The sequence below is a fragment of the Bufo bufo genome, chromosome 2 (genome assembly GCF_905171765.1).
Source record: "Bufo bufo chromosome 2, aBufBuf1.1, whole genome shotgun sequence".
In the NCBI taxonomy this organism is placed as follows: Eukaryota; Metazoa; Chordata; class Amphibia; order Anura; family Bufonidae; genus Bufo; species Bufo bufo.
Window position 1 is genome coordinate 418624286 of NC_053390.1, and position 24474 is coordinate 418648759.

Sequence of the window (24474 nt, forward strand, 5' to 3'; positions counted from 1 at the left end):
CAGCAACTTCTTCCAACAATCCAACAACAGTTTGGTGAAGAACAATGCATTTTCCAGCACGATTGAGCACCGTGCCATAAGGCACAAGTGATAACTAAGTGGCTCGAGGACCAAAACGTTGACATTTTGGGTCCATGGCCTGGAAACTCCCCAGATCTTAATCCCATTGAGAACTTGTCAATCCTCAAGAGGCGGGTGGACAAACAAAAACCCACTAATTCTGACAAACTCCAAGAAGTGATTATGAAAGAATGGGTTGCTATCAGTCAGGAATTGGCCCAGAAGTTGATTGAGAGCATGCCCAGTCGAATTGCAGAGGTCCTGAAAAAGAAGGGCCAACACTGAAAATACTGACTCTTTGCATAAATGTCATGTAATTGTCGATAAAAGCCTTTGAATCGTATGAAGTGCGTGTAATTATATTTCACTACATCACAGAAACAACTGAAACAAAGATCTAAAAGCAGTTTAGCAGCAAACTTTGTGAAAACTAATATTTGTGTCATTCTCAAAACTTTTGGCCACGACTGTACATTCCAAAGCCACTGGACTGACATATCCAGCCGAACAGATTCAACTACACAGCCCTATATGTCCTGTTATCACACTTGGCCTCTATCTGCAGGGGACCCGGCACTGGCGTGTCCCTCTCCGCCCGCAAGGGACCCGTCACTGGTGTGCCCCTCTCTGCCCGCAAGAGACTGGACACCTCTTTCCTGTGCCATTCAGCTTCCAGGAATAGGATCTATGGGGTGCAAAAACAAGTCACCACACAGCCACATAAGTAGAACATTTAAGATGAGGATTTAAACCCCAGACCACGGCATGAAGCCCAAACCCAGGACCCACATTCTAGACGTACATGCTGTACAATTCCCTGTAACTGCCTTGAGCTAATTCACAGCAACACCCCCTACTCCAGACGGTGTAGTTCCTATACCCCATCAACATATTATAACAGACGGCCCCCTGGCTTTACAGATTCCACTAAAGTCCTAGGACCGAACCTCATGCCACCCTACTCTAGCAGACAGCAGGACAAGTACCCCCACATGGGTCCCATATACCCACACATTGCCAGGGCAACTCGTCATGCCACCCCTCTCCCACAGACAGCGGCACGAGTACCACACACAGTAGTCCCCACTGACCTCTTTTCCCACACACACTGCCCCCACAGATCCTGGACTCCTCCAGATGCGACCTCACTCTTAGGCCTCATGCACACGACTGTTTTTCAGGTCCGCATCCGAGCCGCAGTTTTTGCACCCATTCACTTCATTGGGGCCGCAAAAAAATATATAACCGTTCCGGATGGCACACAGGTGACTTCCGTTTTTTGCGGATCCGCAAAAAATGGCACGGTCGTGTGCATGTAGCCTTACACTCATGATCGCCTTGTCTGATCTTGATGGCTCCCACACAATACTTCCTGCTGACCCGATAAGCCCCAAGACAAGGGACTGCACCCCGGGTCACCCTATCTAGCTAGACTGCTCCCCCACAGTTCTCACCATGTGCCCCTTCTCTCACACAGACCTGATAAGATATGAACACCATTGTCTGCACCCCACCCACTGCTGCTCGTGCCTCCCCAGCGAACTGTTCCTAAGGTACAGACAGTACCCCTCCAAAGAACAGGTCACCATCTATGCCCCTTCCCGCCCGCTGAACAACAGGTTGCCATCTCTGCCCCTCCTCCCGCTTAGCACATGGGTCACCATCTCTTCCCCCCAAAGAACAGGTCACCATCTCTGCCCCACCCCCTCCACACAACAGGTTGCCATCTGTGCCCGCTTCCCACAGCTCTCCCCAAGGTGAGTAGCAGCACTGTCTCAGCTGTGTGCAGGGCACTGCTAAATATATAGCAAAGTCACGTGATCACCATGCCATGTGACCACTGACATCACACCTTACTTCACATGAAGACCCCCCCACCAATAATCTACACCCTTATGCCCCCCCCTTCTTCACAGATTTACAGCTCATAAAGCCCCCCCATCTGACCCCAGAATACATCCCATGCCCCCTCCTCACAGCTCATAAAGCCCCCCCATCTGACCCCAGAATACATCCCATGCCCCCTCCTCACAGATTACACCCCATAAAGCCTCTCACACCCAGATCTGTGTAATCACTCCACCACCCAGATACGCCTGCACTCCATGAACCCCACTGCCCCTGAGTGTTCCAGGTGTCCTCCCCAGACCTGCCCCTTCATATACCCTCACCTGCTCCCCATGAAGCTCTCTCCACTCCACATCACTGGGCTGCTTGCACTTGCAGGCGGATACAGCCCCTCCCCCTTCCACAAGCGCCTGCAGTCCGTGTTTGCCAACACTGCCCACATTTGGTCATGTGACCATGAAGGAGCACGTGACCACCGACGTCACGAACCTTCTAACAACTCCATTCTAGCATCTGCCGAGCCTGGATTGCTGGCGCGTTTGGTATCTGAACACGAAATAGCAGACGGCGGGGAAAGGCGCAGTGGTTTCCGCGGCGGCCCGTGTGGCCCTTGCGGATATGCTCCTGTGCACCACGCCACCTCCGAGATCCTGGGGTGCAAACGGCTGAAAGCCGAGGACGGTATATCCCTGCGGCCTCTGAGCTGAAGGTATCGGCCTCTGTAACCTCAGCGGGAAGGTGGGAGAATGAGCAGCACACAGGAGGAAAGGCCTGAGGACCAAGAGGAGAAGGAAGAAGAGGAGGAGCCGCAGCTTAGTGAGCAGAGGAGCCCCGCCCCCGCGGAAGAGCCTCCTGCCCCGAATGTCACCGTTTGTGCTGATAGTGCCCCCGGGAGCCTGTTCTACTGGCTTAAGGACAGATGCCTAGGCCGGGGCTTGTATGTGGATCCGGCCAGGGACAACTACAAGACCATGACTAGCCTGTACAGCTCCATTCATCCAGCTGACTCAGTAAATCTCAGCACAAGGACTCATGGAGCAGTATTCAACTTGGAGTATTCCCCGGATGGGTAAGAACTGCACATCACACATATAACAGACTACAAAACCGCGCTTCCCTGGAGTCCTCTGCTATAGCATGCAATGTGTGTTTATGGGGTGGCATGGCAATGTAATGGGGGCTTTCTTGCTTTGAATTCTCCACCTAATTAGATCAGTCATACTCCGCTTATTGAAGCACATTTATGAAATATCTAGAATAGAACCTGTTTTTGTTTCCCGTATCAGCCAATCACAGCAGAGCTATCTTTTCTCAAGGGCAGTATACAAAATGAGAGCTGTGCTGTGATTGGTTGCTGTGGGCAGCATTTCTTTTAGACCGTTTCATAAATCTTCCATGCGGTCTCCCTGGCTATAGACTTCCTATATACTACTGCTCCATTCAGACACCTCCTCTAATGAGAGTCATACTTATCTGCTCCCCGCGTCTCACCTCCTGCACCTTGACTTCTGTTTGTCCATCTTCCGGTCCTCTGCTTGTTTACTTCAGGTCGGGTATGGACATGGTCGCCTGCACTACTGCAGCCAATGACTGGCTTCAGTGATGACGAGTCCCCAAGCAGCATCACTGCAGAGAAACTTCCCAGCAATTCTTCCTATTTATTACTATTCTCATATTGACCAGCTGTTGCCCTGTAGTCCTAGACTTAGGCTAGGTTCACATATGCTGCACATTTGTCCACCCAAAAGCTGGAATTTATGGCAGAAACTTGCTGCATCTCCATCGGATCTCATTGTAGTCAGTGGGGATCAGGTGGTATGCGGCAGTATGGTGGTCTGTTCCTTCTTATCTACTTTCCACAACTATAGCACACAAGTTTAGAGATTTACACCACTTTCATAGTGGCATGTCAGGCGCTAAAACGAAGGGGCTCTGCACTCAGCTGAGTGCTTCTGCCCCTCCATATTAGTGATTGGTGGGGTCTACAAACCTGGGCCTCCTCTCAAAAGTTCTGACGTGTCACTATGGCATCTACAGTTCAACAGAATTGCAGGTACTATGTCTTTCAACTGGATGGTGCTGTTGTCGATATCCAGATACAGGATAAAGTTCTGCTGACCACTAGGGGGAGTGTTGGAGCTTCCTGTAGACATATTTATTATTGAGTTCAATGAAAGCTGTGTAAATCCACGCAGTACGGTCTCTCTTGAAATGGCTGCAGGCAGCCAGAATGTAATCCAAAGGAATTGGTTGACCTAGTGTGACACATATACTGCCTGCTCTCAACCCTGTTAGTAAATGCCCCATTATTTAAAGGGGTATTCCCATCTTAGACAACGGGGGGGATATCGCTAGGATATGCCCCCATTGTCTGATAGGTGCGGGTACCACCGCTGGGACCCACACCTATATCGAGAACGGAGTGGGGAGCGATGTGGCTGGAGGACCCCAGATTTCCCGGGATCCGTCCACCACCAAGCGGCTATCTTCGGCGGCCCCATTGAAATAAATGGAGGGCGGCTGCGCATGCGCGGTACGCTCTCCTTCACTTTCGGGGCTCCATTCTTGATATAGGTGCGGGTCCCGCATATCCTAGCGATATGCCCCCATTGTCTGAGATTAGACAACCCCTTTAAGGGTATGGCCATGCAGAGTTTTTTTTTAGGAGGAGGTTTTGAGACTTTTCTGCCATAGCCAGAAGTGGATTTGAAAGGAATCGGAAATATACAGGAAGGATATATACTTCTCATTCCTGGTGGATCCACTTCAGGCTTTGGCTAAAAATCTTGCTGGCAGGTCTGCTTCAAAACCTCGTGTGGCCGTGCCCTGAATCTGCTGTGATTTTGGAATTCATCTCCCTAGTGTGATCCAAGCAGGTCCACGTGTCAGGAAATCCAACACAAGTGGGGAATTTCTCAAGACTGGCGCTTCATATGCCAGTTTGGATCTAGTTTGTGTTGGTGTGCACCTAAATTAATAAGCGGTACGGCACACGTGTGCCGTATGCCAGACAGACAGATCTATGGCAGCTATAGTAAACTATAGTAAATTCGCTGGGACGTGGGAGGCCACAACCCTGTGCAAACCATACCCACTTTTTCAAAAAAGCGCTGAGCGTGGCAACCCCCCCCCCCCCCCAAAAAATGTAACTTTTATTTTGAGACAATGGTGTTTGTGCAAAAATTAGTGATTTTATTTGATACTCCTTTTCTGGCACAGGAGGCTGATACACATGTCTGGATATAAATAAATATATATATTAGTAGTAGATGATGTCATTTTCTTTTGGGTCAGATTGACATTCCTCTGTTCTTTTTCATGCTTTAGCTCTGTACTGACAGTTGCATGTGAGCAAACTGAAGTCCTGCTGTTTGACCCGGTGTCTTCAAAGCACATAAAGACATTATCGGAGGCCCACGAGGACTGTGTAAATAACATCAGGTTAGTGAGGCACAAAGATGTCTGTGAGTATGGAACGTCTCCTACACCTACACACACAATTGTGGATCTGCTGAAGATTTTTGGTGTGTATTCTGCATCGGAAACCTGCCACAAGGTACAGACTAAGGCTACTTTCACACTCGCGTTTGGTGCGGATCCGTCTTGTATCTGCACAGACGGATCCGCACCAATAATGGAAACGCTTGTATCCGTTAATAACGGATCAGTTTGCTTTATTCATTCAAAAAAAAGTCTAAGTCAAAACGGATCCATTGACTTACATTGTAAGTCAGGACGGATTCGTTTGGCACTGCATCTTCAGGCGGGCACCAAAACGCTGCAAGCTGCGTTTTAGTGTCCGCCTCAAAAACGGCCAAACGCAGCCAAACTGATGCTTTCTGAACAGATCCTTATCCAGTCAGAATGCAATGGGGCTGAACTGATCCAGCCCAATGGGGCTGAACTGTGAGAGCCCTGAAACGGATCTCACAGGCGGACCCAGAAACGCCAGTGTGAAAGTAGCCTAACATTGTAAGTCAGGACGGATCCGTTTGACTCCGCATAATCAGACGGTCACTAAAACGCTGTAAGCTGAGTTTTAGTGACTGTCTAAAAAACGCAACGGAGACCAAACGCAGCCAAACTGATGCATTCTGAACGGATCCTTATCCATTCAGAATGCATTGGGGCTGAACTGATCCGTTTTGGGCCGCTTGTGAGAGCCCTGAAACTGATCTCGCAGGCGGACCCAGAAACGCCAGTGTGAAAGTAGACTAATGCATGTGAAAGGGGTTTAGAAGAGACCTATTTACATACAGTGGCAAAAAGTTGTGTGTAATTAAGCCTGCTTCAGATATGAAAGGGGTTGTTCACCCATGGAAATTGTTTTAAAATCTGCTTAGAATGGTCTAAAATATTAAAGGACAATAAAGCGCTGGCTCAACATTGCAGTAAATGAAGTCTGGTCGCACGTGCGCTGCTTGCTCTCTATTCACACTTTAATGATACATGAACTTTTCTTTGTCTTGTCACACACTTATCAGTGACAGGGGGTCTTGTTTTTTTCTTCTTTTTGATTAAGTCTACGTTCGCATCAGCGCCATCATTTTCCATTTTTCTGCTCCATTATAGGAGCAGAAGAACGGAAATAAGGGAAGTGCTGGATTTGACAATTAACTGACAGGAACATAACCTTACAGATCCTAACGACTATAATAGGATGCGTTAGGTATCCGTTCGGGAGAACATATATATTTTTTTTTTTAGCAGCATGCAGCACTTTTCTCTCCCGCTATATAACTCTGTGACGGAAGCCATGAACAGATGTGAACATAGCCGTAGATGAGCAGTGGCTTCAGGCCATAAGTAGAGTCTATGATTCAAATTTACTGACCCTTGAATCATCTGCACATCTTGAAGAAGGTACAAATGTTGCTCACACCTCACAAATAACCACTGTTAATTCGACCATAAAGTATGTAAATGGCCACCCCATTTTACACTTATTAATATGGTTCTAAGGGAATGTTAACATGGCGGATTTTGACCTGATTGTTGACTTTGGATGCATTGAATGGAGCTATACTACAAGCAGATGCCCACCACGACTTTAAGCGGCAGCCGTCCCAATGCAGCTTCAGACTGCTGGCCATGCGAATTGTATCGCTGCATCCCACTGGCAACAGTGAAAAATAGACACCATGTGGCCACTTCCAGAATTTTGGCGCGGAGATCACACCATAAACCGCCAGGCCTTAACATAAGTTCTAAGTGTATTTTTTCCCTTCCCCCCCCCAGGACAGCACCACACAGAGAGAGGATCCGCCCCCAGGGACAGGAAACCTACAGAATAAAAAGTGGAGCCTCTCTTCCCCTTCAGTGGTTTCCTGTCCCTCGAGTAGGAGACCTACAGTTCTTTTTCAGGTTCTTACTGCCTAGGGGGTCCCTAGAGGGCTGGCTGGGGGGGGCTCCCCTGGGTCCCCTGGGTCTTGCAGCAGGCGCGTAGGCATATTTTACTGAAGTAATGCCACGCTACTATCCCGTCGTGTAGGAGGTTACAGAGTAGCACGGCTACTTCCGGCAGCTGGAGAAGTGGGTGACGTACCTCCGGAGGCACGTGGTAACGCGCTTCCGGCCCGCGCTGTTCAAAGAGCGTCTATCACCGCTGGAGAAGCCGAGGCACTGATAGGCGGCTTATTGTGATCCGAGCAGCGGCTCATCGTGATAGAAGCGGCTAATACAGGCTTCCATGTTATGGAGGCATGATAATTGTGTCCCTCTCTCTTCCTATTTCCCTGGCCATAACTTCTGGCAGAAAGGGGTTACATGAAGCTCAATGCTGGTCTGAATTATTATATTTTCTGACCCATAAGCAGGCTTTCTTTGCTGTCACCAGCTTTTATGGAAGAAGACAAGACACACGAATCTGCTAAGAGAGAAAGTGTAGCACCAGTTCCAGTACTTTGGTACTGTTTTTTTCTGGGCGAGTTATATTGCTGTGGCATTTTTTCTCACTATGTTTTTTTTTTTTTCTATGATTGTATGTTAGTGTAAGCCTAAGAAAATGCTGGCTAAAAGAAAGAATAAAGAATGTGCCTTATGTAGGACAACTCTTTCATCCTCATATGACAAAAAGTTATGTCAGCACTGTATTGACAAAACGGTTACAGAGGAATCTCTGTCCTTTTTAAAGAATATAAAAACGCTCATTTGGATGGAAGTAAAGAATACTCTTAAATCAAGTAAGAAGCATAAGGTGGCAGAAAGGGTTAGCCTATCCCAAGACAATTCTTCTGATGGCAGTGACTCCCCTCTGGATGCCTTTTCTTCGGAATCTTCCTCAGAGGAAGAAATTGAAGGAAGAGCCTCTTTTCCTCCAGAAGATACGGAGAGACTATTAAAAGTTATTAAATCTACTATGAACATTGAAGAGGATAAGTCTGTAGTAGATTCTATATTTGAAGGGTTGCAGGACAAAAAGAGTAGATGCTTTACCGTTCATATTAGTGTTTTTACTCTAATTCACAAAGAGTGGAAGAAACCAGATAGGAAGGTATTTATTTCCAAAACTTTTAAACGTAAATACCCCTTCGAAAAAGAGGCTTCATCTTCTTGGGACAAGGCTCCCAAGATAAATGTGGCCATTTCTAAGGTTTTTAAAAGATCATCTCTTCCCTTTGAGGACACGGGTGTTCTTAGGGACCCTTTGGATAAGAAGGCCGAGTCCTTCCAAAAGGGCGCTTGGGAAGCGTCCACTTCCTCGTTTCGTCCCAACATAACGGTAACGGCTAGATCCTTAGCTTTATGGCTAGAACAGTTAGAGGTTCAGTTGAAGGAGAGGTGTCCTAGGGAGCACATTTTATCTTCCCTGCCCACCTTGCAAAAAGCTGCTGACTTTCTGGCGGATGCCTCTGTAGATGCGGTTAGGCTTGGCGCTCAGGCTTCATCTCTTACTAACTCCGCTCGTAGAGCCCTTTGACTTAAGATTTGGAATGGAGGAGATGTGGTCTCAAAACAAAAGTTATGCGGTATTCCCTGTCAGGGTGAATTTCTCTTTGGCCCAGATCTAGATGATCTGTTAGAGAAGGCGGTGAATAGGAAGAAAAGATTCCTCCCCCCAATCCTTCCGCTTTTTTTCTATTAGGCCTAGACGGTCCTCAGGAGGAAATACTGGAAGGAGGCAGTTTAGAAAGAAAGACCAGAGATACAGGCTCAGAAATTTGGCACGGAAAGGTTTCCTCTTTGAAAACTCTTCCTCGTCAAATGAAAAACCGTCCCAACAATGACACAAAGCCAAAGGTGGGAGGAAGGCTAAGGTTTTTCCTCTCTGCAAGGGAAAAGGTAGCAGTGCCATGGGTTTTGGAAGTTAATCATCACGGCCTAAAACCAGAATTTCGCACCTTGCCGCCTCAAAGGTTTGTAACTACAAAAAAGTGTGCTGTAAAGGGGTCCTTCCCCATAATAAAGGAAATTTGAGAATTGCTAGAGAAAGAAGCCTTAATTCCTGTCCCTCACAAGGAACAATCAGAAGGCTATGTCTCCCCTCCTCTTTTTAGTTCCAAAGCCGGATGGCTCTTTCAGGACCATTATCAACCTGAGGGATTAAAACAAATTTCTAGTGTTCAGGAAATTCAAAATGGAAACAATGAAAACTACGATACAGCTTCTGTTTCCACATTGTTTCATGGCAGTGATAGATCTGAAAGATGCCTATTTTCGCATCCCAATGCACCCGGAGTTCCAGAAGTTTCTCAGAGTTGCAGTTTTTACGGAGGGTCAACTACAGCAATTCCAATTTCAGGCATTACCTTTTAGTCTGTCCATGGCCCCAAGGATCTTTACCAAGGTGGTAGCGGAAATGGGTGTGAACACTTCAGAAATTGGGTTGGATTGTCAACGACAAAAAGTCCAGACCAAAGCCAGAAAAGTGTCAGATGTCTTGGCCTAAGTCTAGACTCCGACTCTCAGGTAGTATTTATTTTTGCCGGAGGAAAAGATAAGCAAAATTTTCAGTCAAATAAAATCCATAGCATCTCCCACTCTGATGTTTCGGAAGGCGATGTCTGTCCTGGAGTCTCTAGTATCCTGCATTCCGGCGGTCGAGGGGGGGGGGGGGGGGTGACGACAAAGTCAGTCTCCCTCTGGTTGGAAGCAAGTCGTTTGTTGAAAAAGTTGGAGGGGCAGATCAGGCACATCTCAGCACTACATATAAAAGGAAAAGAAAATATCCAGGCAGACTTCCTGAGCAGGTAATCTCTAAGGCAGGGGGAATGGTCTTTAAACAATTCAGTTTTTTTCCATGATCACAAAATCATGGGGCATTCCTGTGATAGATCTATTTAGTTCCTTAGATCCAATGGAATCCCTTTATGGGGTGGACACCCTTCTCCTGAAATGGGACTTCACTCTAGCTTATGCCTTTCCCCCATTCCAGTTACTTCCATTGGTACTGAAGAAGATCAGAAAGGACAGGGCGAGAGTAATTCTAATTGCTCCCTTCTGGCCAAAAAGAGCATAGTTTACTCCTCTCAGAATAATGTCGGTGTCCGATCCATGGATACTTCCAGAGATCCCGGATCTGCTGTCCCCAGAGTCCTGTTTACCATCCAGCAGTAAAGGGTCTGCATTTAACAGCATGGAATTTGAAAGGAACCTATTAGCAAAAAAGTTTTTTTCACAGGAGCTGATTGCGACACTTTTTAAGAGTAAAAAACCTGTGACGATCTCTATTTATGCTAGGGCATGGAGAAAATTTATAGAATTTTGTAAATTTAATCCTGACTGTCTGCCTGATTCCGTACCTTCTTCCCATATTCTGGAATTTCTTTAAAAAAAGACTGACTTTAGTATTACCTAAAAGTACATAAAAGGTGCAGGTTTCTGCCCTTTTGGTGCTTTTTGAGAAAAACTTTGGCTCAGATCCTTGGGTAGTAAGATTTTTTTTTTTAGAGCAGTGGATAGGATTGCTCCGGTTTATACCCCAAAAGTTCCCTGAATTTGGTTTTAAAAGCTCTAATGCAGTCACCGTTTGAGCCCATTGAGTCGTCCAATATCAAACATCTTACCTATAAATTGATTTTATTGGTAGCGCTAACCACAGCCAAGAGGGTTAGAGAGTTACATGCTATTTCCAAAAATCCTCCCTTCACTACTATTCTGGAGGATATAGTCATTCTCCAACCTGATCCGGCCTTCTTACCTAAAGTCTCCTCTCAATTTCATAGGTCCCAGGAGATGGTGCTTCCCTCTTTCTATGGCAATCATAAAACCCCAAAAGAGAAATTTTTATAAATTGGATGTGAGACTATGTTTATTGCATTATCTTAAATCTACAGAGGGTTGGCGAAAGTCTTCAGCCTTGTTTGTCCTCTTCTCTGGGCCAAATAAGACTAAGAAGGCTACCAAAAGTTCCTTGTCTAGATGGATTAGACTTGGTATATCTCAAGCTTACTTGGAGGCTGGTCTATCTCCTCCATTCTCGGTGAAGGCTCATTCTACTCGTTCTGTCTCCACTTCTTGGGCGGATTGATCTTGTGCAACTATTGAACAAATCTGTAGAGCTGCCACGTGGTCCTTTCCCTCTACATTTTTGCGGCACAATCGTTTGGATCTCAACTCTTCCTCTGGTCTATCCTTTGGTAGAAAGGTCCTGCAAGCGGTGGTCCCTCCCTAAGGAAGGATGCTCTTCTCTGTAATTCTCTCTTTGGTGCTGTCATGGGGGAAGGGAAAAATAATGATTACACTTACCGGTAATCAGATTTTCCAGACCCCACGACAGCACCCTTCCTTATTCCCTCCCTGGGTTCTTACTTTTATTCCTTCTTATATGCACTGGGTGTGGCAAAAAATAAAATAAAAAGTGTATGTTTGGTATATGATAAACTTGATTAACTAGGGTAAGAGTCCCTCTCTTGCTCTGAAATCCACTGAAGGGAAAGAAAGGCTCCACCTTTTTATTCTGTAGGTTTCCTGCCCTCGGGGCGGATCCTCTCTCTCTGTGGTGCTGACGTTGGGGTCTGGAAAATCTGATTACCGGTAAGTGTATTCATCATTTTCTTTGATACAGAGTTTGTTTCTATGTATATAGATTTGTTAAAAGGAGTCTCTCACCTCTGAAATTGGTTTCAAAGTAAGCATACCACCATTTAGAGTCTGTATCCCAAACATACCCATACCTATGTTGTGAAAATCCTGTCCTCAAATAAGGCTTTTAGTGCACCATGGGCAGTCTCTCCATTTAGTTCACCATCTCTCTGCCAGTAATGCCGCCCAGACCTCCCAATTTTGTTTGATTGATAGCTATGACCCAGGGGAAGCCAGGTGCAATGAACGGAGCAGCCCTGCCCATGGTGCACTAAAGACCTATGTAAAAATAAAAGAAAAAAACAGGCACTCACCGTCTAAATGTTGAATTAAAATATGCAAGTACCTTTATTACTCAATCGAGATAAAATAATATTAAAACAATACACCCATGTGCTGTTAAATTACTCTCTCAATTTATTTATGACCTCTGGTTGAAAGATGCAGACGTACTCACCAACCATGGACCATAAATCAATGTATCCCTTGTATATAAAGACGCACTTGCGTTACCGATGCAATTCTCATGCAACCCCTAAAATATGTGCAAACCTGCAATCACTACACCCTAACCAGTAGACAATGAGGTATACTTTGTGATACAAAGCCTATTGCTGACTTTCATTCATTAGTACAAATTCCTAGAGTGAAGTACTTCAAAGATCTATATTAACCACTTACCGCTACTGTAACGCCGAAAGGCGTCATCTCTGCGGCTCCCCCAGGCTACGCTAACGCCGATTGGCGTCATCTCGCGTGAGCCGAGATTTCCTGTGAACGCGCGCACACAGGAGCGCGCGTTCACAGGAACGCATAGTGCACAAGTTCTTCTGCAGCCTGCCGGCCGCGATCATTCGCTGGCAGGCTGTAGATTTTTGAATGGACGAATGAAATGCTTATATCAGACGCTATTTTGAAAATAGCGTCTGATATAACTGCTGCCTGGTCCTCTGGTGGTCCCTTTCGCTTGGATCGACCACCAGAGGACACAGGCAGCTCAGTAAGTAGCACCAAATCACCACACTACACATTAGACATTACCCTGTCATTTATTTAACCCCTTATTTAGCACCTGATCGCCCATATTAGACTCCCTGATCACCCTGATCACCCCCTTGTCCACCCCCTGTCACTGATCACCCCCCCTGTAAGGGTCCCTTATCACCGCCAGTTAGTTAGCCACTTGTTAGGTAGTTTAGCGCCCACCGCACCGCAGTCACCGATTAGTCGCTGATTAGCGTCATCGCTGTCGCTAATCAGCACTAGTACTATATAGTATCTGTAAGTGATCAATACTGATCGCAATCAGATCTATATAAGTACATTAGGGTCACCTTAGGTTCTACAAAAAACGCAGTGTTCGCCCGATCAGGCCTGATCTTGTGCGCACACTTGCGTTCAGTCCGCCCCACCGCAGTGACAGAATTTTTTTTTTCTGATCACTGCAAAAACACCGTAAAATCGCTGCGCCGCTATAAAGATCACTTTTGAGCTTTTTGGATCTTTATTAGCGGTCGCAGCTTTACTTCGCAAGCACTCCTTTTTGCTAGGTAGGTTTGCTCTTTTTCCTGGGTAGTCTCAGAGGAATACCCCCTAAATTTAGTGAACCCAAAATGTCAAACAAGGGGTATTCCGCTGAAGAGGCCTACAGGATTCTGGCCCTGATGGATGAAAGCGATGGGGACGCCTCACCCGCTGAATCCAGTGGTTCAGAATATGAACCTGTAGACAGCAGTGGCACTCTAACCGCTAGTGAGGATGACGAGGTAGAGGTCCCTGCTACGGCCAGACGTACCCGATCCCATGTCAGGGTTCTGCCTACCCTGCATGATGACCCTCATTTGCAGCAGAGTGGTGCTAGCGCTGATCTTGTTTATGGTGCGGCATACACCAGCAACGCAGCACATCCTGGTGAAGTGGCGAGCACCAGAAGTGCAGTTCCAGCTGGTACGGTGGCACGTGCAGTAACTCCCCTGTCGCAGCCACCGCGTTCACAGGCCTGTAGAACCCTTAGTCTCCCAGAGGTGCTGGCAAATCCCAATTGGCACTCCCCTGCTTCCGCCGCACCCGTATTGCCCCCTTTCACCGCCCAGTCTGGAGTTCGCGTGGAGACGGCTCATTTAGGATCGGCCCTTCAGTTTTTTGAGCTGTTCTTCACCGCGGATCTCTATGACCTAGTTGTGGCAGAAACCAACCGCTACGCCACACAGTTTATTACCGCCAATCCGGAAAGCTTCTATGCCCAGCCTTTCCGGTGGAAACCAGTCACCGTTTCAGAGTTAAAAAATTTTTTGGGCCTTCTCCTCAGCATAGGTCTAACAAAAAAAAATGTATTGCGGTCATATTGGTCTAAAGACCCAATACATTACATGCCCATGTTCTCTGCTGCAATGTCTAGGGCACGTTTTGAGGCCATCATGCGCTTTATGCATTTTACGGACAATAGCACCTGTCATCCAAGAGGCCACCCTGCTTATGACCGGCTCCATAAAATTCGGCCCCTCATAGACCATTTGTCATCCAGATTTGCAGATGCGTATACCCCTAATCAAAACATCTGCATAGACGAGTCCCTAGTACATTTTACCGGGCGCCTTGGCATAAAACAGTACATCCCAAGCAAGCGCGCCGGTTATGGGGTCAAACTGTATAAGCTCTGTGAAAGGGCCACAGGCTATACATATCGTTTTAGGGTCTATGAGGGAAAAGACTCAAAACTGGAGCCGGTCGGATGTCCTGACTACCTGGGGAGCAGTGGCAAGATTGTTTGGGACTTGGTGTCACCCTTACTCCACAAGGGGTACCACTTATACGTGGACAATTTTTACTCAAGCGTGGCCCTCTTTCGGCACTTACATCTAGTCGGAATTCAATGCTGTGGCACCGCGCGACCTAGTCGCCGGGGCTTCCCCCAACGGCTCGTTAGTACCCGACTTGCACGGGGGGAGAGGGCTGCCTTGTGTGACCAAGAACTGCTCGCGGTGAAGTGGAGGGACAAGAGGGACGTTTACCTTCTGTCCACCATTCACGCAGACACGACTGTCCAAATTGAACGGGCAACTGGAGTCATTGTGAAACCCCTCTCTGTCCATGACTATAACCTTCACATGGGAGGGGTGGACTTCAATGACCAGATGTTGGCTCCCTATTTAGTTTCCCGACGCACCAGACGCTGGTATAAAAAGGTGTCTGTATATTTAATTCAATTGGCGATGTATAATAGTTTTGTTCTCTACAGTAAGGCTGGGAGAACGGGATCCTTCCTAAAATTCCAGGAAGAGATCATTTCGGAACTCCTGTATCCAGGAGGGTCCGTGCCCCAAGGCCCTGATGTAGTGAGCCGGCTACATGGCAGACACTTCCCGTCTGTCTATCCTGGTACCCCAACTCAACGTTCCCCAAGAAAAAGATGTCGTGTCTGCAGCAGGGCTGGAATAAGGCGTGACACCACCGTTTTTTGTCCTGACTGTCCTGACCAGCCTGCCCTATGCATAGGGGAGTGTTTCCGCAAGTTCCACACTCAGGTACACTATTAGTGTAGGGATCGCGTGACACAGGACAGGCACACAGGGCTATTAGGGCCCTTTCACACAGAGCTGCCACAAACCTCTCCTTTCACCTGGGACAAAGTGCATAATGTACTTCGCCACATCTCTGGGCGATTTGCGCTTTGCACATTGTCCCATGGGGAAGGAGAGGTTTGTCCTATAAAGGTAACAAAACAAAAAAAAAATCACCGGTAAGCAAAAAAGTTGTTATTCTGTTTCAAAAGTTTATAAAAGTTAATGTTCTCTAAAGTTAATGTTAATAAATTTATTGCGTTGCGGCCTGGTTTTTTTTTTTTTTTTTTACCTTCTAGGTGGACCAAGCGATCGACTAGCTGCAGCACTGATGTGCATTCTGACAGAAGCATTGCGCTGCTGTCAGATTACACGCAAGTCGGTGTATGCGGCGCTGCAAGACGAGATTTCTCCTCTGCAGTAAAAGATACGTTTGCCGAGGCATATGAGCTGAGGAGGTGGCGGTGTTCATATACTTTGGCAAACACTTTGTATATATAAAAAAAATTAAAAAATCCCGGCAATGATTTATTTATCCACATCGATTGATGTGAATGGATAAATCTGGTTTGCCAGGGCATACGAGCTAAGTGGGTATGGATGTTGGGCGGAGCTCCTATGTCCTGGCAGACGCCTTTCCCCTCCTTTTTCTTTTTTTGGCAGAGATTTTTCCATCCACATTGATCGATGCGAATGAAGAAATCTGTGCCGTTCATTTTTTTCTTTCAGCCCAGAGGCTGAACGGAAAAAAAAAATCTCATTACCCGTATGCTCAATATAAGGAGAATAGCAGAAACTCCTAATGCTGGCCATACATGTAATGATTGCGGAGACCCTCAAATGCCAGGGCAGTACAAACACCCCACAAATGACCCCATTTTGGAAAGAAGACACCCCAAGGTATTCGCTGAGGGGCATATTGAGTCCAGGAAAGATTGAAATTTTTGTCCCAAGTTAGCGGAAAGGGAGACTTTGTGAGAAAAAACGAAAAAAATCAATTTCCGCTAACTTGTGCCAAAAAAAAAAAAAATTCTTTGAACTCACCATGCCCCTCATTGAATACCTTGGGGTGTCTTCTTTCCAAAATGGGGTCACATGTGGGGTATTTATACTGCCCTGGCATTTTAGGGGCCATAAAGCGTGAGAAGAAGTCTGGGATCCAAATGTCTAAAAATGCCCTCCTAAAAGGAATGTGGGCCCCTTTGCGCATCTAGGCTGCAAAAAAGTGTCACACATGGGGTATCTCCGTTCTCAGGAGAAGTTGGGGAATGTGTTTTGGGGTGTCATTTTACATATACCCATGCTGGGTGAGAGAAATATCTTGGCAAAAGACAACTTTGTATAAAAAAAATGGGAAAAGTTGTCTTTTGCCAAGATATTTCTCTCACCCAGCATGGGTATATGTAAAATGACACCCCAAAACACATTCCCCAACTTCTCCTGAATACGGAGATACCAGATGTGTGGCACTTTTTTGCAACCTAGGTGGGCAAAGGGGCCCATATTCCAAAGAGCACCTTTCGGATTTCACTGGTCATTTTTTACAGAATTTGATTTCAATTCTCCTTACCACACATTTGGGCCCCTAGAATGCCAGGGCAGTATAACTACCCCACAAGTGACCCCATTTTGGAAAGAAGACACCCCAAGGTATTCCGTGAGGGGCATGGCGAGTTCCTAGAATTTTTTATTTTTTGTCACAAGTTGGTGGAAAATGATGATTTTTTTTTTTATTTTTTTTTTCATACAAAGTCTCATATTCCACTAACTTGTGACAAAAAATAAAAACTTCCATGAACTCACTATGCCCATCAGCAAATACCTTGGGGTCTCTTCTTTCCAAAATGGGGTCACTTTTGGGGTAGTTATACTGCCCTGGCATTCTAGGGGCCCAAATGTGTGGTAAGGAGTTTGAAATCAAATTCAGTAAAAAATGACCTGTGAAATCCGAAAGGTGCTCTTTGGAATATGGGCCCCTTTGCCCACCTAGGCTGCAAAAAAGTGTCACACATCTGGTATCTCTGTATTCAGGAGAAGTTGAGGAATGTGTTTTGGGGTGTCTTTTTACATATACCCATGCTGGGTGAGATAAATATCTTGGTCAAATGCCAACTTTGTATAAAAAAATGGGAAAAGTTGTCTTTTGCCAAGATATTTCTCTCACCCAGCATGGGTATATGTAAAATGACACCCCAAAACACATTCCCCACCTTCTCCTGAGTACGGAGATACCAGATGTGTGACACTTTTTTGCAGCCTAGGTGGGCAAAGGGGCCCATATTCCAAAGAGCACCTTTCGGATTTCACAGGTCATTTTTTACAGAATTTGATTTCAAACTCCTTACCACACATTTGGGCCCCTAGAATGCCAGGGCAGTATAACTACCCCACAAGTGACCCCATTTTGGAAAGAAGAGACCCCAAGGTATTTCGTGATGGGCATAGTGAGTTCATAGAACTTTTTATTTTTTGTCACAAGTTAGTGGAATATGAGACTTTGTAAGAAAAAAAAAAAAAAAAAATCATCATTTTCCACTAACTTGTGACAAAAAATAAAAAATTCTAGGAACTCGCCATGCCCCTCATGGAATACCTTGGGGTGTCTTCTTTCCAAAATGGGGTCACTTGTGGGGTAGTTATACTGCCCTGGCATTCTAGGGGCCCAAATGTGTGGTAACAAGTTTGAAATCAAAATGTGTAAAAAAATGCCCTGTGAAATCTGAAAGGTGCTCTTTGGAATGTGGGCCCCTTTGCCCACCTAGGCTGCAAAAAAGTGTCACACATGTGGTATCTCCGTACTCGGGAGAAGTTGGGGAATGTGTTTTGGGGTGTCATTTTACATATACCCATGCTGGGTGAGATAAATATCTTGGCAAAAGACAACTTTTCCCATTTTTTTTATACAAAGTTGGCATTTGGCCAAGATATTTCTCTCACCCAGCATGGGTATATGTAAAATGACACCCCAAAACACATTCCCCAACTTCTCCTGAATACGGAGATACCAGATGTGTGACACTTTTTTGCAGCCTAGGTGGGCAAAGGGGCCCATATTCCAAAGAGCACCTTTCGGATTTCACTGGTCATTTTTTACAGAATTTGATTTCAAACTCCTTACCACACATTTGGGCCCCTAGAATGCCAGGGCAGTATAACTACCCCACAAGTGACCCCATTTTGGAAAGAAGACACCCCAAGGTATTCGCTGATGGGCATAGTGAGTTCATGGAAGTTTTTATTTTTTGTCACAAGTTAGTGGAATATGAGACTTTGTAAGAAAAAAAAAAAAAAAATCATCATTTTCCGCTAACTTGTGACAAAAAAAAAAAAGTTCTATGAACTCACTATGCCCATCAGCGAATACCTTAGGGTGTGTACTTTCCGAAATGGGGTCATTTGTGGGGTGTTTGTACTGTCTGGCCATTGTAGAACCTCAGGAAACATGACAGGTGCTCAGAAAGTCAGAGCTGCTTCAAAAAGCGGAAATTCACATTTTTGTACCATAGTTTGTAAACGCTATAACTTTTACCCAAACCATTTTTTTTTTTACCCAAACATTTTTTTTTTATCAAAGACATGTAGAACAATAAATTTAGAGCAAAATTTATATATGGATGTCGTTTTTTTTGCAAAATTTTACAACTGAAAGTGAAAAATTTCATTTTTTTGCAAAAAAATCGTTAAATTTTGATTAATAACAAAAAAAGTAAAAATGTCAGCAGCAATGAAATACCACCAAATGAAAGCTCTATTAGTGAGAAGAAAAGGAGGTAAAATTCATTTGGGTGGTAAGTTGCATGACCGAGCAATAAACCGCTAAAGTTGTGGAGTGCCGATTTGTAAAAAAGGGCCTGGTCTTTAGGGGGGTATAAACCTGTGGTCCTTAAGTGGTTAAATACGTCTACTAAAATTGTGTTGCATTAAAGTTGATACATACAATTGTATGTTTGATGATTATGTAAAAACTATGTGTCTATATTCCAAACCTAGATCCTAAATACATAGTAGCTAAATACATAAATGCTTAAGGAATAAAAGTATATAAACAATATAATGACTGCATCAAAGATATCAAAAGTGTCGTCTTGATCCACCTCAGGTGAGTCAATATACTCCTGTGTTCTATTAAATATGCGCAGAGTATTTTGTATTGTTTCTTCCAACTGCCATTAAATAATATAACATAAAACAATATGGCTTTAAATTGGCTGAACATGGGCTGTGTGTGTGTATGTATGTATGTATGTATGTGTATATATATATATATATATATATATATATATTCTCTATATTGGGAGACAAGAAATTGATAATTCCTCAAATCAATAGCATGGATACAACTGCACAGTAGATTAGTTTTCGCGTCTTTACTGGCAGGAGACTATTGTACTTAATCCAACTGGAATGAGTATCTGATTCCACTTTAACTGATCGGTATAGCCTCTAATTTGCTGAATACACATAGGCTGGATACATATGGGTATAGTCTCTATATTAAAAAACAAGAGACTGGTATATTCGCCAGGACAATGTAAATTGAGTCACATGGTGGGTGTATTAACCCCTTAAGGATCCATGACATAGCTGTACGTCATGGGTCCGATCCCTAAACATGGTGCGTGCAGCGCGCCTTAGCCGCGGGGTCTCTGCTATTTTAAATAACAGACCCGCGGCACATGTATGTCATCAGCCATAAGGCTGATCGCATACATCTTACCTTTCAGATGCTGTGGTCAAATGTGACCACGGCATCTGCGCAGACCGGAACCGGAAGTTGCGCGCTTCTGGTCCGGTATCAGCGCTCCCCGGCTGAGAAAGGGGGACCTGTTACCTCGATCTAATTGACCCAAGCCGACTTCCGAGTCAATTAGATGTATATATCAATACAGGCCACTAGGTGGCAGCCTTGTATTGATATAGTGCAATTGAAGTCTTCAATGATTGCCAGTTATTGTCACCCAAGGTGACTTAAAAACCGTAAATAAAAGTTTTTACAAATATAAAAATAAAAATACTTAACCAATAAAAAAAATAAACATCATGAGCATCGCCGCGTGCGAAAATGCCCATACTATTAAAATATAACAATATTAGGGCTCATGCACACGACAGTATTTTACGTTCAGTATACTGGCCGTTTTTGTAGTTCAGTATGCGGAACATATACTGAACCATTCATTTCAATGGTTCAGCAAAAAATACTGAAGTGTCTCCGTGTGCATTCCGTTTCAGTATTTCAGTATTTCCGTACCGTGAAAAGATAGAACATGTCCTATTCTTGTCCGCAAATCACGGTGCTTGGCTCTATTCAAGTCAATGGGTCCGCAAAAAAACGGAACACATACGGAAATGCATCCGTATGTCTTCCGTTTCCGTTCCGTTTTTTGCTGAACCATCTATTGAAAATGTTATGCCCAGCCCAATTTCATCTATGTAATTACTGTATACTGTATATGCCATACGGAAAAACGGAACGGAAAAACGGAACAGAAACGGAAACACAACGGAAACAAAAAACGGAACAACGGATCCGTGAAAAACGGACCGCAAAACACTGAAAAAGCCATACGGTCGTGTGCATGAGGCCTTAATGGCATACGGCAACTACGCAATAATTTGTTAATAAAAAGTGATCAGAAAGTTGCACACATTGGTATCGCTGAAAAGAACAGATTGTCCTGCAAAAAATGAGCCCTCACACAGCCCCGTACACATAGCTACAAAAAAGTTATAGGGGTCAGAATATGGTTATGAAAAAAAAAAAACGCAAGAAAAATTATTCAAGTGTGCTATTGTAACCGTACTGACCTGGAGAATGACGCTAACAGGTCAATTTTACTGCATAGTGTACAGTATAAAAAATAAAAACCTTTATCAGAATTTTATAGTTTTTTTCCCAATTCTACCCCATTTGGAATTTCCCCCCACTCCCTACTACATGGTATGCAACCGTAAATGGTGCCATTAGAAAGTACAACTTGTCCCGCAAAAAATAAGCCCTCATAAGGCTATGTGAATGGAAAAATAAAAAACTTAGTACTATGGGAAGGCGGGGAGTGAAAAACGAAAACGCAAAAATGGAAAATCCCAGGGTCCTGAAGGGGTTAATAAGTTAGTTGTTATGCCTCTACTCACAAGAGACTATTTTGTATATTGGCTGGCAGCGGGGGCATCCCACCTGCTGCACAGCCACTCACCCGTCCTTGTTCCTTTGTGCGGTATCGCTTCTCTGTAAGTTCGTATTGCAGGTCCCGTTACAGAGACGGCGTCCCGCGTGGTTTAGAGCCGATCATGTGATGCGGGAATAGATCACGTGTTTTTCCTGCTTGTAATGTACCGCTCGTTGATAGTACATTCAATGGGGATATTTTCCTGGTTTCTTTGTATCCTGTAATGACTGACATCAGATTGAGTACATAGAGGGGTCCATGCTATTGATCTAAGGAATATATCAATCTCTTGTCTCACACTATATATATATATATATATATATATATATCTCCAGCCTATGTTCAGCCAATTTAAAGCCATATTGTTTTATGTCATATTATTTAATGGCAGTTGGAAGAAACAATACAAAATACTCTGCGCATATTTAATAGAACACAGGAGAATATTGACTCACCTGAGGTGGATCAAGACGACACTTTTGATATCTTTGATGCAGTCATTATATTGTTTATATACTTTTATTCCTTAAGCATTTATGTATTTAGCTACTATGTATTTAGGATCTAGGTTTGGAATATAGACACATAGTTTTTACATAATCATCAAACATACATTAAAGTTGATACATACAATTGTATCACAATTTTAGTAGGCGTATTTAATATAGATCTTTGAAGTACCGGTACTTCACTCTAGGAATTTGTATTAATGAATGAAAGTCAGCATCACAAAGTATACCTCATTGTCTACTGGTTAGGGTGATTGCAGGTTTGCACATATTTTAGGGGTTGCATGAGAATTGCATCGGTAACGCAAGTGCGTCATTATATACAAAGGATACATTGCTTTATGGTCCATGGCTGGCGAGTACGTCTGCATCTTTCAACCAGAGGTCATAAATAAATTAAGAGTAATTTAACAGCACATGGGTGTATTGTTTGTTTTAATATTATTTTATCTCGATTGTGTAATAAAGGTACTTGTATATTTGAATTCAACATTTAGATGGTGAGTGCCTGTTTTTTTTCTTTTATTTTTACAATAACCTTTTTAACTTTTATGGTGATGGGGTGAGTCACTAAAAACAGTGCACCTCTACCATAGTGTAAAAGCAAGGGAGAGCCACTATAGATTTTCCATTTATTCTTTAATCGCACCGAAGACCTTATTTGCATGAAAATAAAAGAAGGATTTTTCAGGATCACAGTTCACAGGTAAGGCTACTTTCACACTAGAGTTCAGAGCGGATCCGTCTGCTGTCTGCCCAGACGGATCCGCTCATATAATGCAGGCTTTGGATCCGTTCAGAACGGATCCGTCTGCATTATATTGTAGAAACAATTCTAAGTCTGAAAGTAGCTTCAAACGGATCCGTCCAGACTTTACATTGAAAGTCAATGGGGGACGGATTTGTTTGAAAATTGAGCCATATAGTGTCAAATTCAAACGGATCCGTCCCCATTGACTTACATTGTAAGTCTGGACGGATCCGTTTGCCTCTGCACGGCCAGGCGGACACCCGAACGTTGCAAGCAGCGTTCAGGTGTCCGCTTGCTGAGCGGAGGCTGAACGCTGCCAGACTGATGCATTCTGAGCGGATCCGCGTCCACTCAGAATGCATTAGGGCAGTACGGATGCGTTCGGGGCCGCTTGTGAGAGCCTTCAAATGGAGCTCACAGGCGGAGCCTCGAACGCAAGTGTGAAAGTAGCCTAAGTTAGTTTTGTTTAGGGGTATCTTCTTTACATGGTGGTATGCATAATTTAAAACCAATTTTGGGGGTGACAGACTCCTTTAAAAGCTTTGACATTGGCGATATGTTACTAGCATAGGGTGTTTGTTTTCAAATAACTGGTTTTACCCTTTGTGCAGATTTCTGGACAACAGGATGTTTGCCACCTGCTCAGATGATACCACAATAGCACTATGGGACCTGAGGAAGCTAAACACTAAGGTGTGCACTCTACATGGGCATACCAGCTGGGTAAAGAACATAGAATTTGATACCAACACAAGGCTTTTGGTAACGTCTGGATTTGATGGCAATGTCATAATCTGGGATACAAATAGGTAAGTAAAATTTATAAATTGCAATTTTACTCAACTAGCTCATATTTTATATATAATGCAATACATACATAAAATGAGAACAATGTCTACCCTGATGCCAAATACTGTATCTAGAAAACTACTGAGGAGGTATCGCGGTATTCAGCAGAGACGTCTTACATCTTATCATGTTACTTTAAAGGGGTTTTCCAGGTTAACAATATTGATGACATAACCTAAGGATAGGTCATCAATATCACATCAGTGGGGTTCCCACACCTTTATCAATCAGCTGGTCGAAGTAGCTGCCAGCAATGGAATTACTACTGACAATAGAGCTGAAAGTACAGCTTAGTTCTGATTCACCTGGAAACTCCTTTTAAAGGGGTGTTCCAGTTAGATGACATTATCCCCAATACACTGACTACGTGATAACTATCGGGTCAGTGGGGGTCCGACTGCTGGGACACCCACTGATGACGAGAATAAGGCCCTGTGTTCCCCAAATGAATGGAGCAATAGGTTAAGCTTGGCTATCTCTGGCAGTTCCATACAGAATGAATGGAGTGGCATGCTCAACCAGCAGCTCCATTTGTTTGTGGGGGTACAGAGCTCATGATGGGGGTCCCAAATTCTTACCCTGACGGATCTTATGGTTATGACCTATCCTGTGGGTAGGGGATAACGTCATCTAACAGGAATACCCCTTTAACCCGTAGGATACCAGCGTCGTACATGTACGGCGCACAAATGTGGGACAGAAAT

At 44.5% G+C, this 24474-nt stretch overlaps 1 protein-coding gene across 1 annotated transcript in view; it reads left to right on the forward strand.

Moving 5' to 3' along the window:
• Positions 1-2365: 2365 nt before the first annotated feature.
• DCAF10 (DDB1 and CUL4 associated factor 10) overlaps positions 2366-24474 on the forward strand; it is a 37748-nt gene continuing 15639 nt past the window's right edge. The window contains exons 1-3 of the mRNA XM_040417337.1: positions 2366-2977; positions 5236-5349; positions 23533-23730. Of these exons, the coding sequence (XP_040273271.1) occupies positions 2655-2977; positions 5236-5349; positions 23533-23730 (635 nt within the window). The 5' untranslated portion in view covers positions 2366-2654. The remainder of the gene's footprint in view (positions 2978-5235; positions 5350-23532; positions 23731-24474) is intronic.